Source organism: Stegodyphus dumicola, chromosome X1 (genome assembly GCF_044657685.1).
Source record: "Stegodyphus dumicola isolate Sdum_Otavi_A_Nest chromosome X1, ASM4465768v1".
Lineage (NCBI taxonomy): Eukaryota > Metazoa > Arthropoda > Arachnida > Araneae > Eresidae > Stegodyphus > Stegodyphus dumicola.
The window spans coordinates 239,322,907-239,340,275 of NC_140780.1; the positions used below are offsets into that span (position 1 = coordinate 239,322,907).

Below are 17,369 nucleotides of genomic sequence, written 5' to 3' on the forward strand. Positions count from 1 at the left end.
TTTCTTGTTTTTCATCACATCTGCTAGATCATAGTATCTCCCGGGTTTTAATTTTTATCTTTACTGAGGGAAAGGGGGTAAGTGAAATTTAAGGAATTCATATGCTTATACATTATCTTGTACTGCTACTTTAGTCCTATAACCTTAACAGACATTGGGAGTTATCGTTATGTCTGAGAGAGAATGACAAAGTCTTGCACATGTTTTAAAATAGCCTTTTTATTTAAACAGAGCTTTTTACATAAAGGCACGACTTTGTACTGCAAATACCCACAGCTTTTGATGATGTAAATAAAATAGAACAGTCATATAAATTTAAACGTTGATTAGTTGTCTAAGACTTTGCAATTAAACACTAAGTGGGGGGGGGGACTCCTATATAACTCTAAAATAGACAAAACATATTATGGATACCAAAATTTATTGATGTTAGTCAAAATAAGTAAAAGATATTAAAAGTTATCCAACATAAACGAGGTATTTGCAATACACGGGGGAAAAAAAGGAAAAAACAAAAAGAAAAACCCCAATAAAAACAAAAACACTAACGTCCTAAATAATGATTTTTTTTTAAGATGCAAAGAATAAACAGGAAATGTTTGCCATAAAACAAAATAAAGAATAAAAACACTAGCTTCTAAAAATCTTTCCAACTTTTACCACTTTTTAAAAAATGCCTTTTGGCCTTTGCCCAAAAGTAAACTCCAAAGGCTAAAGTTTCACAGGCCTTTGACTTAGACATAAAAGGTTTTTTTTTTTTTTTTTTTTTTTTTTTTTTTTTGACAAAAGTTATTGGATAATGTATTTATCCTTGAACAGTTCATTTCCAGTTTACATAATGGCAGTTGAATTTGGTGCCTCTAAATTTTACCACCTGTGTGTGAGGCATTTCCTGTATACCAGTCAATAACAGACTTGTATGTATGAAGTGATGAATAAAATTAATAATTACTATATATATAATAATATGTATATGAATTATTAATTTTATTTTCTTTGATTTAAAGAGACTTTCATAAGTAAAAGCTTTTTTCCTCCCCTTCTGAGGATTTTCTCAGTATAAAAGAGTAAGAAAATTTTTAAAAAATAGTTAAAGAACATAAAATTTAGAATATCTAATTGATGTATTTTATATTAGAATAATTATGAATAGTTCAGTAGTCTGAATCATTCATTGTAAAGTGAATTTAAGTGAGTTTGGAGTTCCTTGAAATCACGTAAACATTTTGAGGAACTGGCCATTGTGTAGAAATGAAATTAAAAAGCTGGGCTTACAAAAGTCCTTTTTAATGACTCGTTTGAAAATTTATTCATTAATAAACTAACATTACTTGAGCAGCAAAACCTGAGCATTAAAATTCTAATTCACAATAATGCTTTAGGATATATATATACACAACATTGCATCTAAACGTAGAGATGTTTACCACATTCTTAATCTTACCATTGGATCAAGGGATCATAGAAGCATTCAAAGCTTATTGCGTCAGGCAGATTTACAACTCTGCAAATAAAGCACTGGACAAAGGAAAGCATGACACTCTACTGGCATTTTAGAAGCAAATCACTTTAGCCACTGCATATAAATTATTAAAATTGCATGGGAACAAGTAAATTCATTGACAGTGAATGCTTGCTGGCATCAGCTCTAACCAGATGTTGTCAACAATTTTAAAAGCTTTCAATTAGTTGAAAGTGAAGTCAAAGAATTCTTACAAATTGCATAAGCAACTGGTGGCAAAGGGTTTTCAGATATGGAAGAGGGAGAAGTCGAAGTATTAATTGAGAAAAGATGATTGAAAGACTAGCTCATCCTATAAAACCAGCTGAGAGTCAAAGCAGTGATAGTGAAAAAGGCAATGTTCTTAGAAGTTAAAAGAATTGGTAAAAGATACAAGAGTTGTTTGATTTTGCAGTGCAGATTGAACCAAATGATGAAAGAAGGTTATAGTTTAGGTTAATCAGATATGGAAAAGCATGCAGTTGCTATCTACTTAAAGGGAGGAATGCCTCTATGGAAGCCTTTCTAAGGGAAACTAGCTCATATTCACATTATATGAGAAGAACATGTTAAAATCAGCAGTGCAGCTAGCCCGTTCACCTGGAATCATATCCAGGTCGAACTGCCAGTATTCAACAATCATAACCACTCGCCCAGTGGGGAAGCAATGATGAAAATGGGTTTATGAGAGGCATTAAAAAAGTGTATGCTTCTTACTGTGAAACGTTTTGCATAAAGCAAAATGCATTGAACCTTCATAAGATTGACCACCGACATTTCCAGATGATTTTGGTATTCTCTGGAGGTAATTGTCATAGAGAAAATTACTGTTGATGGTAATGAACATTAGTTTGCACAATAGATTTACACTGTTCAAGGCTTTTAAAGAAAAATATTGGAATTTAAATATAATATTATCCAGATGTTATTTTGTTATTATTTACATTAATATTCCAGGATTGTTATTTAAAGTTACTTCATTTTGAATATTTTCCATAAAACTAGAGAAATCAGCGGTTACCTTTATACGATAAAATGGAATTGATTGTATTCATTTCTATGCCCAGTGTTTTCACTAGGATTTTACTCCAAAGCTTCTGCTTTCTTTTCCTTGCTGGCAAGTTCATTCATGCTTGTGGAATCTTGTTTTCATCTGTTTCCAAATATTTTTCAAAGTTCTGTATTTAATTTCACAGTAACAGAGTTGCATTTCTGTTAGAGTTGCATCAGTCATTGTCTCGAGCAAAAAATCAACTGCTTTTTACAAAGTAATTGTGTCATGTACCTACTTATTAAACAGCAATGAAAAGTCCTTTCAGTTAGCATTTGTTTCAATTTCCCCTTTTAAATACAATATTTAGGTTTGTTTAAGCTATACATACTTTCTTAAATTGAACTAGACTGAACACATTTTTTTGGTAGAAAGTTTATTTTAAAGAAAGTGATTTTGCCATGTGTGCAACATATTAATGGCATAATTTCCATGTTTTGCTAGGGTTTTCTGTAATGGGTACTTTGTTTTCTCACCTTCCCTTCATCAGATAATTTGCTATACATTGATGCTGGGGAATCTGTTGAATACATGTTTTTATGACAGTATCTGCCGTAGATTTCTAATGATCATCTCTAGTTTATTTATTAATTACAGAGAGGTAAAAGTGATATTTGAGGGCTTTGGTGTTGATGAAGGCAGTTATAGTTCTATGCACTTAGCATCAGAGACTGATTTCTAATTAATCTTTGTATGTTGTATTAACAATGCATTCAGTATTCTGTAATTATTTCTTGGAAGATTTTTCCCGAATCAATGATAACTTCTGCAGGAACTTTGGCATTTAATTTTGGAAATTCAAATCTGATCTTGTCATCAGCAGATTCATCTTTAGCACCTTGGATTCTGTAGATTTAGCTTTGGCAGTAAAAGAAGCATTGGTTTTCATCTGAGTAGAGTTAGTGCATTATATTCAGCAATCGTCTGTATAGGAATTTTTAGCCTTTGTGATTTTCTTACTGTAACAGTAACATCTTGGCAGGGTCTGATATCTGATTCATTACCTTATTTATCATATGAGGGATCATATACTTGTGAGAATTGAAAATCTCTTCCTTATTTACAGAAGTGTGAGTTCATTTGTTGCAATTATTAATAATATCACAATTTACCAAGGAAGAGAAATTGGTTTTTTCTTCACTTATAGTAATTTAGATGCTAAGTTCATGAAACTGAAATCAGGAATTTCTGGTATATAATTATTATCAGTTTCCACGTCAGCAGTGGCTGCAAATTTCCTCAAAATACTTAAATATTTTCTTCAGACAGTTTAAAATATACATCCCAAAATCTTGTTTACTCCAGCCTTATAATCTGATATTTCATTAGAAGTAAATTTCTTTCCAAATCAAGATTTGGCATGAACAAAAATGTTTACTAGAAAATCCAAGGGATGCTTCTTTACCTAATGCGATCCCATTAACACTTGCACTATCGGGTGTTCTATGAAAATAACAAACTTATGCTGCACTTTGACCTCTGTCAAAATACAGGCTAGGATACTAATGCATAGACAGAATCAAGGAAGTAAAAAGCTGTAAGGGATTAAAGTAATAAATAGCTCGATATGAGAGCAGTGCAGTCAGTCTGCTGTTTAATGGTTACATGCAGGCAAGTCTGATGTGTTGATCAGGAGCTGGTGAAAGCATATGCTGCCAGCCTGGATGTTGTTGCCTGAATTTGGAATGCTAAGTGAGCTTGGGAAACAAACAACTGCTTTTTATAACTCCTGGCAGTCACAGTACCACCTTTGTGTACACCTTTTTTGTACCACTAGGATTTCATGTTCGACACCAGCATTATTACATAACATTGTTACTTGATCATATATATTTTCCAGTTTGGGGTTGAGTGTTTTTTGGAGGCATTTGAAAAACATGTTCATACTTCTAATTTTGAGCACAGTATAGTTTAAAATTAAATTTTTTCTCACAATACTCTCCTGAGTCTTTTACTGCTATCCTTCAAATCGTTCTCTTACTATTCACTGAAAATTCCAGTAACTACTGAAACACCTGATGATTATGTATGCTTAACATCTGAATTTAGTAACTGCTTTGAATGCTTCATTTTAATACACTGTTTGAGACACTAATGTGTTTGGAAGTCTGTTTTTATACATTCTAAATATGTATTTTAAGTATTTATTTTATATTTCTGGCTAACTGAGAACTTTTACTATAGAAGGTATAATTGTGTATATATATTCATTGCTAAAAAACTGCACACTTTAAAATCAAAATTATGCATGAAGTTAAGAAAAATTTATGAATTAATTTAAATTTATTATGTTTTTATGAATACTGATATGCTTTAAATTCAGTTATTTGAAGTTTAACAGCCTTATAATACATTTGTTATAGAGCTTTAAAGAATAAAATTTATAAAGCTTGAATTTCTGCTGTTGTGAAGCTAAGGGACAAAATTTTTCTTTCAGGTATCAACACACCTCCAAACTCAGAACCATGCATGAAGACAGTTTTAATTTTTTCCTCTCTGATGGAGTTCATAATTCATCATTAGCTTCATTTGTCATTAAATTTAGTGATGATGAAAAAAAAGGGTTCAGTGTTTTAAATAATAAAGCTTCTATTGATCCTGGGGGAGAACTAATATTGAATTCATCTTTGTTGCATATTTTGACTAACAGTTCTGTTGATAATATTTCATTTGTGATTTTGAGGCCACCATATTATGGCAGTTTATCACTGAAAGGTGATGTATTGCCTGTGAAAAACTTTACTTTATTTCATCTGAAAAATAATCTTTTATTATATCTACATAATGAATCACATAAATTTACTAATGATAGTTTTGATATAATGATTACCAATGGAGTAATTATGAAAAATTTAACTTTCAATATAGCCATATCAAGTTTTATAGATAAATTTCCACATTTGAGAGTACTTTTGCCATTGGTTATTGATATGAATAATTCTTCTTCTTTCTTTATAACATCCGAACATCTGTTAGCTTCTCAGTCGTTAATACCTAGTCGAAATATAACGTACAAAATAATAGAGAAACCCAAATTTGGATCATTAATGTATTATGGAAAAATTGAGAATCCTCTTGCATTTTCTCAGGAAGACATTGATAAGGGTTTGATAACATATGTACCAAAATCAAATTCTTCGTTTACCGATCACTTTTTATTTGAGGTTGCTAGCAATCAAGAAGATGGCTATGTACGAAATGAGAGTCTAACATTGGATCCAAGTATGTAAGTATTTTGAAATATTTTAAAGAGAATATTGCTTTTTTTTTGTGTGTATTTCTATTTGCGTGTTTGTGTGTGAATGTATGTATGTGTGCAAATGTAAAGTGCTGGACATGTTATGCTTATTTTCGGACACTTTACAAAGTTTACTTTCATTTACTTGCATAAGAGAACTTATATGAAAAGAACTTTGTTTTATAAACCGTAGGCAATGAGAATACATGAAAGGAATTGCAGGGATTTATATAACTTTCTGAATTTATATGCTGAAAATGGCTTTTGTCTAAATTTGTCTTTTTAAACTTTACAGATAATATTTAATTTTAATACTTATTTTTATTCATGAGTTAATAAATATTTTGTTCAGGTTTATTAAATCATGTTAAAGCTTTTGAAGGATATAAACCTTAGGAAGGAAGCCCTCATAAATGTTTTTCTAAGGTAAACTGATTCATATTACTCATAAGAAAAATTCATGCTTTACCCACAGAGAAAACTGAGGACCTCTTTAGCTAGTTCATTTTCATATTGGGAGCTAAACTTAGGATGTGCTGCTAATGTTCCAGGTTCGTGAATGTTTAGCCACTGCTATATTCTGGAAATCGCATCCAGTTCTATCTATTAGGCGTATAATCAATAAAGTTTTTTTAAAAATAGTGTTGAACTTATAAATAGCAGATTTTTAAGTTGCTTATGCACTTGTAGTATTTAGCATTGACATATACCTTAGCATGAACATGTGCTATTTGAGTTTATTATATCTAGAAATTTTCTATGGAATTCGGATCTGGGAAATGTGATGGACATGTAGCACATGGAAATTGTGAGACTGAAATCTGTTCATTGAAGCAGTAGAGTCTGGAGAGAAGTTCTCCTTTTGAAAAACTAAGGTGATCCTTCCTCCAATGTATGTTCTTTCAATATTTCTTTAAATTTCTCTTCATTTTTTTTTGAATATATAAGCCCTAGGTTTGTTGTCTCATTGAAAATTTAGAACCCCTTACATCTCATTGAAAATTTAGAACCCCTTACCTTAATTGAACCTCTGCTGCTGTGACATTTTGAAGTTCCATTCTGTGCTTAGATTATTTCAGTAGTAAATTCAACTATCTGGTATGTTTAGATTAAAATTTTTGACCTAAGTGCAGTTTCTATCCATTGGTCTCACTTCTTGATAAGTACCTTTTCTCAAGTCTGTGAAAAAGCACTGGCAGCATCAAAGCCTCAGCAGCTGCCATGCGAAAGTAATAATATTTAAAGTCACATTATGTGTTTCAATGTTAATTTTTATAAGTAGAAATGTCATTTTCATATTTCACTCAAATATTCTAGTGTCTGAAAAGATGTGAAATGTATCTTGGATAAATGAATCAGTAATGTTTAAATTTATATATTTCCTCAAATTCACTTCTGAATTGTTTGATGTTCAGCTTTGCTCATCATTCATTTAAATTTATGTTGTTGAAAGCTTCATGATGAGGATGCACCATGTTAATGTTGTCGGCAAAGTATAAATGGCCACACTAAACCATGTTTTGAAATCTTTATTAGCTACAAGTAATTACTATTGACAAAAATATTATTTGATGTGTAACATTTAAATTCTGCTATTGCTGTTTTTAGGTTGGCAAGATGATTTTACCTTAAGTGCTTTCCCCCTTCCTAAGTCTGGTAACTTTTGAGGACATAATGACTTTTTCTCCAATTGTGTTTTCAAATATGCATTTTTGTTTGCTTAATTTTTTGTTCTCTTAAATCATATATGTATCTTGAAACTGGATTTTATCTGTTGACTGTTTTCTATGTCATGTATGCATTAATCTCTGTGTATGTTGTTTTCTTTTTAAGAATTGTTTTTTTCTTTTAATTATACTATAACAATGTGTGTTGTTTTCTTTTTAAGAATATTTTTTCCCTCTTAATGGTACTATAATATTATATGTTCCTGTCTCTAATGTATTGGTGAGCTGTGTTTAGATAAGTACTGTTCTAATCAAAATGCAGCACTGAGAAGACCAATCGAATGTTGAAAAGTTACCTGCATTAAATCTGATTTCCAGACCCTTCAGAGTAGTTCTTTTCTCCTTTCTATAGCTAAGCAACGATTTTAATGCACGCACTAACGTTGGAATTGCTCTAGAAATCTTATACTTGAAATGTGTTAGTGCTATTTTGGATCCAGCAGGAAATCTCCTGTACAAAAATTTAAAAAAATGAACTATAAATTAATATTCAAAAAAGAAGTCTGGCAAGTAGTTGATCTGAAAGACTCTTTTAGTTTATTTTAGCCAAAATCTGTCGCTCCTTCAGAGTGCTGTTGCTTGGTGCTTAGTTATGGTGAAGCAATTAGTTTCCATCTGCCTGTTTCTGAGGTCTTTTATGATATATATCCTGTTTCAGCTATCTCTCTAAATAAAATGCTGCATCAACTAATTATTCTGACTTAGCAAATGAATGTTAATTCAATGGTATGAAATCAATTGCTACGAAAATCATTTATTCTTTGGCATGTTCGCTTTGTTATGACTTTTTAATATCGTTTGCACTGTGTTTTTGTATGGAATTTTGTATGCATTGTGTTTTGTGTGGTTTTATTTCTGGTCATAGAACATTTGGAGTCCTCCACTGTGACGTCAGTTGCTTCAGCTTAGATCACAGTAATCAATTCTTTAGGAGCTTTTCGGTTACCTGGCCTTAATAAAAGATGTGTTAAAAGCCACATGGCCTGATAAAAATATGTCAGAAACCATGTACAAATTTGTAATAATTACTAATAGCAAAATATAATCTGATATATTCATGATGAGTGAGATATGTATATCTTTATTTCTAGCTCATCATTGCAGATTAAATGTGCCAGAATCCTGTATTTTAATATGTATGAGAGAAAGAAGGTTTATATTGTAATGTACGGTGTGTTTCACATTATTTAATAATATAACATATGCTGCATTATTACTTTACTGAATGTTAGTAGCGGGACTGGTGCTAGGAATTTTGCCACCCGATGTAATCTCTGTGATTCCTAATTTTTCTCCTGTTATCTCCCTTAATTCTGAAACTTTTCCACCATTAGATTCTTGCATCTCATTGCCTCCCCTAAATTCTAAAAATTTTGACATTGCTAAATTTTGTTCTTCAGTGTTTCTCTGAATTCTAAAATTTTTTCTGCATGAGTGACCACATCGGTTGTATCGGCTCTGGCACTGCCGTAATTGATAGTGTCTTATAGTGTATAATTAATCAATAAAACTTGGTTATGTGTATGTACACACACTGTGACACAAATATCCAGTCTTCTAATGTATTCGGTGCTATTTATATAATATTCTCAGCAGTGTATTGTTTCATATGTTATCTGAAGTCAGTGTTGGAACAAATTCCTATTTGAAGACAAGTGGGTACTACTGTATTGTCTGTGTTAGTGTGTAGTTTTACTTAAAATTGCCTGAAGTCTTTCTAAAAATCAAGTCAAGAGTAAATTTTGATATTATCAAAAAGTGACATCAAAAGTTTAGAAATTTGTTTCATAGATCATGTATATAGCATGTATAGCTAGATGCATTTGATTCAAGTATAGTTGTGATAAACTTTTTATGCTGATGAGATAGTTTTTTTTATGTTTATTTATGTAAAATTCACTCAGATTGCATGATTCAAATTAGCAATATATCAAACACTACACTTACCTATGAAGAAAATGGGATTTAAGTAATGAACTATTTTAAACATGTCCACAACAGAGTCTGTAGTTGAAAATGCTTACTACTTACACATACTTTCTAAATTTATTCAACGTATATCAGTGATTTCGCAGTTAAACTGCATTTTACGAATGAGTTACAGATTTGGTTTGATAAATTTCAACCTTTAGTAATATAGATGTAAAACATTTTTCACATTTTCTTGTAAATATGTGGTATAAATAAATAATTTTTTTAACTAAGCACTTGAGTATAATATTTTCCTTAATGCTGAAAATTTTGATTATTGCATTTTAATGTTTTAGATTTCCTATATTTGTAAAAAATGTGGATAAAGTTGAAGATCCTGTATTGGTTATCAATCGTCCTGGGGACTTAGAAGAAGTATGGAATCAGAATGTAGGATTCCACATCAACAATTATAATTTGAGAGTATCTTTTCCTGCTGCTTCACCAAAAGACATTAAATTTGTTATTTCAAAGTATTTAGATCATGGTTATGTTTTTCATCTAAAGGAAGAAAAAGTTGTGAGATCATTTACTCAAGAGGATGTGAATGAACAGTTGATTATCATAATTTTAAAGCAGCAAGCTGAAACTTCTGATTACTTTACATTTCAAGTTGTTGTGAATCATACCAGGTACAACAAAGAATACAGGTAATGCGATTCTATCAAGTTCAGAGTTCCATTCCTTTTTTCTTTTAACATGAATTTTGTACCTGTTATATTGCCTAAGATAAAATATAGATTTTCCATTCTAGTTGTTTGTACTGAAACATACCTTCGAATTCAAATATCCCTTCTTTTTTATTCTTGAATGAGTTCATTCACATGAGAATAAAAAAAAAAGAGAAAGAAAACATATGCTCACAAGCATCTGTCGAAACTTTTTGAAAATTCAATTCCACACAATTTTTAAATGAAATAAATGATTTATTTTGAAGAAAAAAAAATAACAAAATTGAAGTCTTTCAACAAGTATCCATTTGGAAACATTAGCAAACGAGCAGTTAACCAGTCAGCTACCTGCTGCTGAAAATTGAACACTGAATGAAACTGTATTTGCCACGGTGGTCTTTTAAGCTGGATTGCACAAGCGGTCATGCACTGATTTCTAAAAAATGCATGAATGCTTTTATTTCTTGCCTACTTAACCATTTGAAAGGCATACATATATGCATACCTGCAAAACATTAAAGATTATCTTGCACAGATTTACTTTTATCTCAAAATATTTTTACTCTTTTCCAAGAAACAGTTGTGAGAGACATTAATTCAGCAGCTTAGCCTGGTGATCTATTAAATATTGCAAAAAGCAAGTTATAGACTTTACATTGAGAAAAGTGTTCAATAAACGGAGAAGTGTAATTCAATGTTTAGAAAAGTTTGCAAGATTTTCTAAAGCAAAATTTTCTCTGTTATACTTGTGTGCAACAATTTAGATTATTCTGATTAACCTAGTCAAATTCATTTTTTATACATACTTCGCAGGTTTTGGAAATGTCACTATAGTACTAAATTAAAGTAACAGTATTTAAAACTAATGGTAATCATGAATATATTTAAAGATTCCATTTATGAATTTCAGCAAAACAAATATCTGTTTCAGCATAAATTAATGGAAAGCTTGAAATTAAAGAAAAATTAGCACGCTCAACACTTACCAGTGAAGAATCTAAGCATGTTACTTGGATCAACCTTCTCCACAAGTTATTTATGAGCTAATGATAGATGCTCTGAGAAATAATAAAATACTACTTAAAAAGGAGTAAGAAAGAAAATAAAGAATGAAAAAAAAAAGGAAATTTGAAGTATTGCATATTCAGGCAATGAAGTTTACTATTTAAAAAGATTATAAGATTGTGAGGTATTTTCTCCCTCCTTTCAGCATGCCTTCGCGGTGTAACATTACAACTGTACATTGTGGTGCAGCATTGTCATTCATAAAGTGGAATTCAGGGCTCATTGCACTCCTGAGAAAACTCACTCCAGGAAGGAGAATGTCGGTGCAATAATAATTGTACGTGTTTGGAAGATTTGTGGAGCGCTGTGCGGCTTCCAAACAAGAATTCTCACAGCTCCAAGCCGATTCTTTTCAATGATGTTGGTGAAGTAATTACTTAGTTCTCTTTGTCACCAGATGTTTTGATGTTCGAAATCGCTGGTGAGACTAAATCAGCTCACTTACATAAAGGTCCATTACTTACTCCATTTTTTAGCTCACCTTGTATTTCTGACACATAATCTACTGTCTTGGAAAGGTAAATGTCAGTGGCACACACCATAGTGGACGCTGAGAGAACAGACCACTATTATGGAGTCATGTATTTTAGGGCAGGTCATTTATATTTTGCTGCAGTAATTAATTGACATTTTGCTCTTAGTAGTGATTCATTTAGAATAGTCGTTTTATTTTTCTAATGTTTAAAGGGGATTTTAAAGGTAAAATATAAACAGTTTTTTTTTATGTTTCTTAATTATGTTTTATGATTTTAACTTTTTAAATATTTAAATTATTTGAAATGTTTATTGTTAACCGCTTCTTCAAAGAGTAGTCTGCAATATGATGTTTTCAGATTGTAGTGGTCAGGAATTATTATATATAATTGTGTCTTGATTTATTTGTAGTGCTGCATACGTTATAGTTTTGTACCATTTGATTATTTTAAGAGCTTAAATTTAATGCATCCTGAAAAGAAAATGTTAATGCTTCTCAATAATAAACATAATGTTTATTTTTAATCAAAAATAACAGTAGGATTGAAATTTATGGTAATTTTAATGCCTTTAATTCACAAAAAGCTTAGAATATATTTTTCAAATTTTTATTATAGGATGGATTTCCAATGGGCTCTTGTATTTTTTCCTTACCCTGAATATTCTGTCTGTGAAAATGAAGGTATTTTGCATATCAACGTTCATCGAGTGGGAAATACAGATGTATCCTCTTATGTAACTGTTACAACTCTAGAGCAGACAGCAAAAAAAGGATTAGATTTTGTGTCAAGAAATGTGAATAAAATTCAGTTTGATCCTGGTAATGTTTCTTTTAATAATATTATTTCTGTGGAACTTCATAGTTTTAGAATGTTCTGAATTTAAGATTTCTGCAAAATAGGGGTATATATATTTTAATTTGGTACTGTTCTGTTATCGGGACTGGATTCAGAACTGTATGAATGCATGAACTTGTGTATGTATGTATGTTCATATAAGTGTATATGTACACATGCATACATTCATACTTACATATATGCATACATGAACACATACATACATTTCTGAACCTGGTGCTGATAACAGAACAGTACCGTTAATTCTAAGTCTTTTATAATGATACTTGGAATGAATTTATGAGTTTACATGCATATGTGACACTATTACCTAAATGAAGAGATATTTTTAAAAGTTAAATGAATTAGTAGACAAATTTTTTGGCTTACCTCGTTTTGCTTTTGATTACTCATTCTTTCTTTCCAGAAGTATTATTAAATAAGTATTGCAACTTTTTACACATTATTAAATTAATATTAATTTCCTTTTGCTCTGAAGGTAATGAAGGTATCTCCTGGAGAAAAGTATCCACTAAAATGTTACTCTAGTACTTCAGAGATATATTATACAGAGTGAATGTAATTAAAGAGGAATAGTTTAGAGTTCTGTCGCAAAATACATGTTGGCCAAATCAAGCAGATTTGAATGCAAACGCTTTTTGAGTCATTGAATTTTCATTTACAATGAAAAGGGACTCGGAATGCTAATGAGGGGAAATTTAATGATGGAAATGCAAAATAATTTGCATAATCTTGCTGTTTTGTGTTCTGTTTGATGCATATAAGAAAAGAAATGCTTTGCATTACTTTGATGGGATTGAAATGTTACATCGCTTCTCTTATGTAAACATGCTTTGCTAATGTAGCTTTACAATGAACGAGGTACTAATGCTAACTTGCCATTCGCAAATCTGATTGTTGAAGGATGTGATATACCTCATTTCAGTGCATATAAGGAATGCTGATTTAACACTTAACCTCAGGCAAAAAATATGTACGTGCAGCTTTGAATATTACAGCATAATATCACAACTGAAACTATTTATGTGCATAAAATACATGTGAGGAAGATTTGGGGCTGTACTTTACTTGAGTAACATCCTGTTTGAGTGACCAGCAGCAATCAGCTAGCACCGTTAAGATTGAATTGTTTTGGTAACATCTTCAGTTTCTGCAATGTCTAGATAGCAATTTTCTCCATGCTCATTAGGCTGAGTGACCAGGTTTAAGGAGAAGGTTAAGTTAAGAGTTTAAAAAGTGTGCTTTGTAAGAGATTTAACTTCCCAAGTCCTTGTAGTGTTTAAGGAGTTTGCGGACACACTTCTATAATTCAGACACCTATAGTTTTCCAAACAATATGTAACTACATGATTCGAGGATGTACAAATCTGCATTTATTTAACTTTCAGATTCACAAAATTTGTAAATTCATTCCTGAGAAATGGAAATGCATCCTTGTTATGATCTATTGCTTTCATGAAATTTTTTAACAATATTAATTTCATATTCAGAGGGTGTAGTAAAATTATGGCAATTAGTTTACAGTTAAATTTAAGTTAAATGCTGTCATGTTGTCCCTTTGATTTATGTCACATATATTCACTTGGATTAGAAAGTTATGCATGCAAGACGTGTGAAAATTAGTGTATGTTAATTTAACTGCATGAAGACATGGCCTGCTGCTGAAGATTGCTTGCACCATTTCAGTTAAATATATGTGTAGAAAAAAAAAAAGTATTGCTGGAAGACCAGGTGAAATTTCTTTACTGCCCTAGACAGTAAGTAAACCCACTCTATAGTTAGCCACATAAGGATCAAAGCTAGGTGTGTGGTCTTAAGAAATTGCATTTTGATGTTTGTAAAAATATCAGGCAGGTTGTTATGTTTTGAAATGTTATTGTCAAAATGTATTTATGCTTTAAGTTTCTGGCTTTTATCTATCATAAGTGGTGATCAAATAGAAGTTCGTTTGATATTAATCTGTATGTTTTAGAATTAATATAATAACTCGCTGACAGTTTGAAAAGTAATTCACAGTCTGTTAAATAGGTAAGCTACTCTTTCTGCCCAAGTACTTTTGATATAAGGGTTTTTTTCTATCTCAAATTATCCCATGCATAAGAAGCAGTAGAATTTAATATATCCTTGTTGTAACCTATGTAAGAAGGCTGTCACTTTCAAATCTAGATACATCTTTTAAGAATAATTTTCATACCAGATAATCAAAATCAGAAGATTTATGTTTTCATATGATTCTTTTATGTCAGCTGCATAGACTATAATAATTAGTGGGTATCGGTTCCCACTGTGAATCAGCTTTACTTTCAAGAACATTTTTGAAATATTAGTGAATGCCATTTTTCAGATTTTTGACAGTCTCAGTAGCTCCAATTTGACTTCCAAATCACTGCAGAGAATTAGTCTCTTTTGTTTAGAAAACTGATCCTCAAATTCTTTTTAATTCTGATGGAAAAAAAGATTTGATCTCCTTCTGTGGCAGGTCTAAACCCTTCAATCTTGAAGTGAGTAGTTCTGCTTTAGTTTTAAGCAGTACAAGATCATAAATCAAATAATTTGGATTTGAGTGCAACACTAACTGAAGTTCAGAAGAAGCGAGAGTGCTTTTCAATAAGTACTGGTTAATATAATTTATAATGACTCATTTAAAGAATCCACACCCCTTTCCTCTTCATGCACCGAAAAGTATAATACTATGTGGCATAATGCACCAACTAGTAGATTAGGACTGAGATGGGTGTACAACTATGTGTCTACGCTCTGATGTTATTCCACATTAACAGTCAAGACCCCCCTCCCCAAAAAAAGCAATAAGTTAAATAATTTTTAAGTACCTTCTATTTCTCTTGTATTACAAAAGCCGTATAACAAGTTCTATTTATCTATCCAGTTAATCAGATCTATACGATTCGAAAAACAGCTTTTTAGCATCCATTGTTGATTCTTGCTTAAATTGCAATCAAAATATAACTTACAACAGTTTTTAAGTAAAGCAGTAATGTCTTGCTTCTGCTTATGAGTTAACTCACCACATATGCAACAGGAAATGTTTGGGTGATTTATGCAATTACAAGACATTTTTAAAATTAAATTAAATTGCTACATAGGTGACTTCTGTGCTGAATAGAAAATCTTGCATATCTTTTAGATGCACTAACTGTTTGGCTGCACACATTATGAAACAAGAGAATATGCTACTGAATATTGGTAGTGCTTTGCAGATTCGATGATGTTGCTTCAATGAATTCAATAATATTGCTTCAAGACCCTTCTGCTCTCATCTGGGGCTGGAATTATTTTAGCAAAAAATTCAGTCACTAAGTTGCTGTCTCGAAGTTTATCTCCAACATGACATCTTGTGGTAGTTGTATCAGTTTAATTTAATATATCAATTTATTCTAAATCTGCTTGTTAAATTTATGTAAATGATAGCAACAGAGATTAATTGAAATAATAATATAATTTTCATTGCAGTTTTTTACAGGAAGATCTTGTAGCATTTCTCTAAAAGGCAGAGGGCAGAAGGCATACTGATAGTCTCTTGATTTGTAGTGTAAATGCTGAATTGTGCTATGAATTCATTAATTTTGAGCTCAGCCTTTAGAATCTATTAGCCTATGAGCAGATCTGTGGCTTGCTTTAGCCACTCTTATTATCTCATAATCTTTATTATTTTCTTTCCTTTTTTTTACTGTTGTTTATTGAGTTACATTCAAGAATAACTAGGTCTTATGTTGTTATTGTTGTTACTTATGCTCACTTGTCTGACCGTAACATCAGCCCAAGCTCATGAAATACCTCATGGCAAGGAACGCTAGTTTACGCCTATTATTGGCAACAGCCTTGAGCACCTTACAGGGGACAGTGCGATTTTGCTCCATTCCCCTCCCCCAAATTTTGATGGAGAGCACCCCAAGAGTGAGGGGTCCGAGGGTCTCCCACCCCTCTCCCCTTCCACCAAACTCACGGAGGTAGGAAGTAAGAAGGAGTCGCCCTAAACAAGTTTCTCCGTACCCTGCTCTGAAGCACCGGCGATCCCTACGTGGTGACCAAAACATTGGGTCATTTACCATTGAGTTCTATGGGATTTGACACGTTCGGGTGTAAATATTTTGTAATTACGTCGCAAATATACATATAAATGTATATATTTTCTTTTTCTACAACACTTCAGAGTCCTAAGTATGTGAAAACAACATATTTTTAAACAACATTTCATTCTGAACGGAATTAAATGCTATACTTTTCACAGGACAGTTTTCTCAGAATGGTTTAATTTGAATGAAATATTTTCACAAGTTTTCGTTAATTACATTAGAAAAAAAAATTAAGGTAATTCGATTTTATTCGGTTAAGGTACAAAAATTAAGATCAGAGTTTATTGTATTATTAATATTAAAATTATGCATTATTTCTTTTCTATTTATAGAGCTTCTTCCTAAAATACTTTCTTAAATACGACATGATTTTTTGGCTTCTTTTAAATCGAAAAATGTAAGTCAATTTATAATTAATGCTCTATTCGGTTCATTTTAAATTAGAGAATTATTAGGAATTAGCGAAATACTTTAAATAAGTATTTCGCTAATTCCTAATAATTAAATAGGTATTAAATAGTATTTGACTTTCTCTGAACATTTCTGAAAGGGAATAAAATAAGTTTTTTTTTTTTTAAGTATTATTTAAAACTTGTAACTGAGTTATTATAAAATGTAAAGGGAATAATTCTTTTAATTATACTTATCAGATTTTTTTTTTTTTTAACCCTTCATTTCAACAATACATATTCCAAAACTCTTTATTACGTTCTTAAGTGC

At 31.2% G+C, this 17,369-nt stretch overlaps 1 protein-coding gene across 4 annotated transcripts in view; it reads left to right on the forward strand.

Moving 5' to 3' along the window:
• LOC118184363 (FRAS1-related extracellular matrix protein 1-like) overlaps positions 1–17,369 on the forward strand; it is a 190,469-nt gene that overhangs the window by 137,994 nt on the left and 35,106 nt on the right. For all 4 annotated transcript variants that reach the window (XR_015038404.1, XR_015038405.1, XM_085807237.1 and 1 more), the window contains exons 11-13: positions 4,990–5,778; positions 9,785–10,138; positions 12,316–12,518. Coding sequence is in view for 2 of the 4 variants with exons in the window: in XM_085807237.1 (XP_085663363.1) it covers positions 4,990–5,778; positions 9,785–10,138; positions 12,316–12,518 (1,346 nt within the window). In the remaining 2 variants the exon portion in view is untranslated. The remainder of the gene's footprint in view (positions 1–4,989; positions 5,779–9,784; positions 10,139–12,315; positions 12,519–17,369) is intronic.